Source organism: Mus caroli, chromosome 9 (genome assembly GCF_900094665.2).
Source record: "Mus caroli chromosome 9, CAROLI_EIJ_v1.1, whole genome shotgun sequence".
NCBI lineage: Eukaryota > Metazoa > Chordata > Mammalia > Rodentia > Muridae > Mus > Mus caroli.
In genome coordinates, this window is record NC_034578.1 from 80,619,494 (window position 1) to 80,620,456 (window position 963).

The following is a 963-nucleotide window of genomic DNA, read 5'->3' on the forward strand; positions in this document are numbered from 1 at the left end:
ACACACATATATATATGTATGTGTGTGTATGCATACCACTTTTGTATTACACAGATATGAGTATGTATGTATATGCATAATTTCAAATCTAAATATTTAAGTTTCTTATTTTTCATAACTCAAAATTTGGGGCATACTAAATATATCCTTTCAACAATCTTTTTTTCAGTAATATTTGGTGAAGATGTTGCCTTTGGTGGAGTCTTCCGATGCACCGTTGGTTTACGAGACAAATACGGTAAATTACTAGCTATGTAAACAGCATTCAGTAGAATACTTAAGGATCTTGAAAATATAAGACATGTCTGAAACGGTGCTGTATTATTGTTTGGTTGGGTTCCTTTTATTTTGGCAACACCCTGCGGAGTTCTATGGGCTGGGTTTCTCCAAATCTGACCTAGCTGGAATCTCCTAATGTAGTTCATACTACACGTATCACAAATTGCCAAACAGTTCACAACATGGATTGTTGCATCATTCATCTATCCAAGGACCCCTTCCTCTTGCCATCACTGTCGTCAAGCTCAGCCCTGTTGTCTCTAACTCAAGATTCTTCCCGTTTGTCTGTGTTGGTAAGAGTGGGTATTTTGTTGATGTTGGTGGTTCTGGTGGTCTGAATATGCTTGGCCCAGGGAGTGGCACTATTAGGAGGTGTGGCCTTGTTGGAGGGAATGTGCCACTATAGCGGTGGCTCTGNGACCCTCCTCCCAACTGCCTGGGAGACAGTCAGCCCTCTCCTGGCTGCAGTCGGATCAAGATGTAAAACGCGTAGCTTCTCCAGCACCCTGTTTGCCTGCACGCTGCCGTGCTTGATGATAATGGACTGAAACTGTGAACCTATTAAGGCAGCCCTCATTAAATGCTGCCCTTTATAAGAGTTGCCTTGGTCATGGTATCTCTTCACGATGATGGAGACTCTAACTAAGACACTGGTGGAGATTTAATTTGTATTGCAGCATTGGT

At 42.1% G+C, this 963-nt stretch overlaps 1 protein-coding gene across 1 annotated transcript in view; it reads left to right on the forward strand.

Moving 5' to 3' along the window:
• Bckdhb (branched chain keto acid dehydrogenase E1 subunit beta) overlaps positions 1-963 on the forward strand; it is a 73,595-nt gene that overhangs the window by 19,374 nt on the left and 53,258 nt on the right. The window contains exon 3 of the mRNA XM_029481963.1: positions 82-238. Within this exon, the coding sequence (XP_029337823.1) occupies positions 82-238 (157 nt within the window). The remainder of the gene's footprint in view (positions 1-81; positions 239-963) is intronic.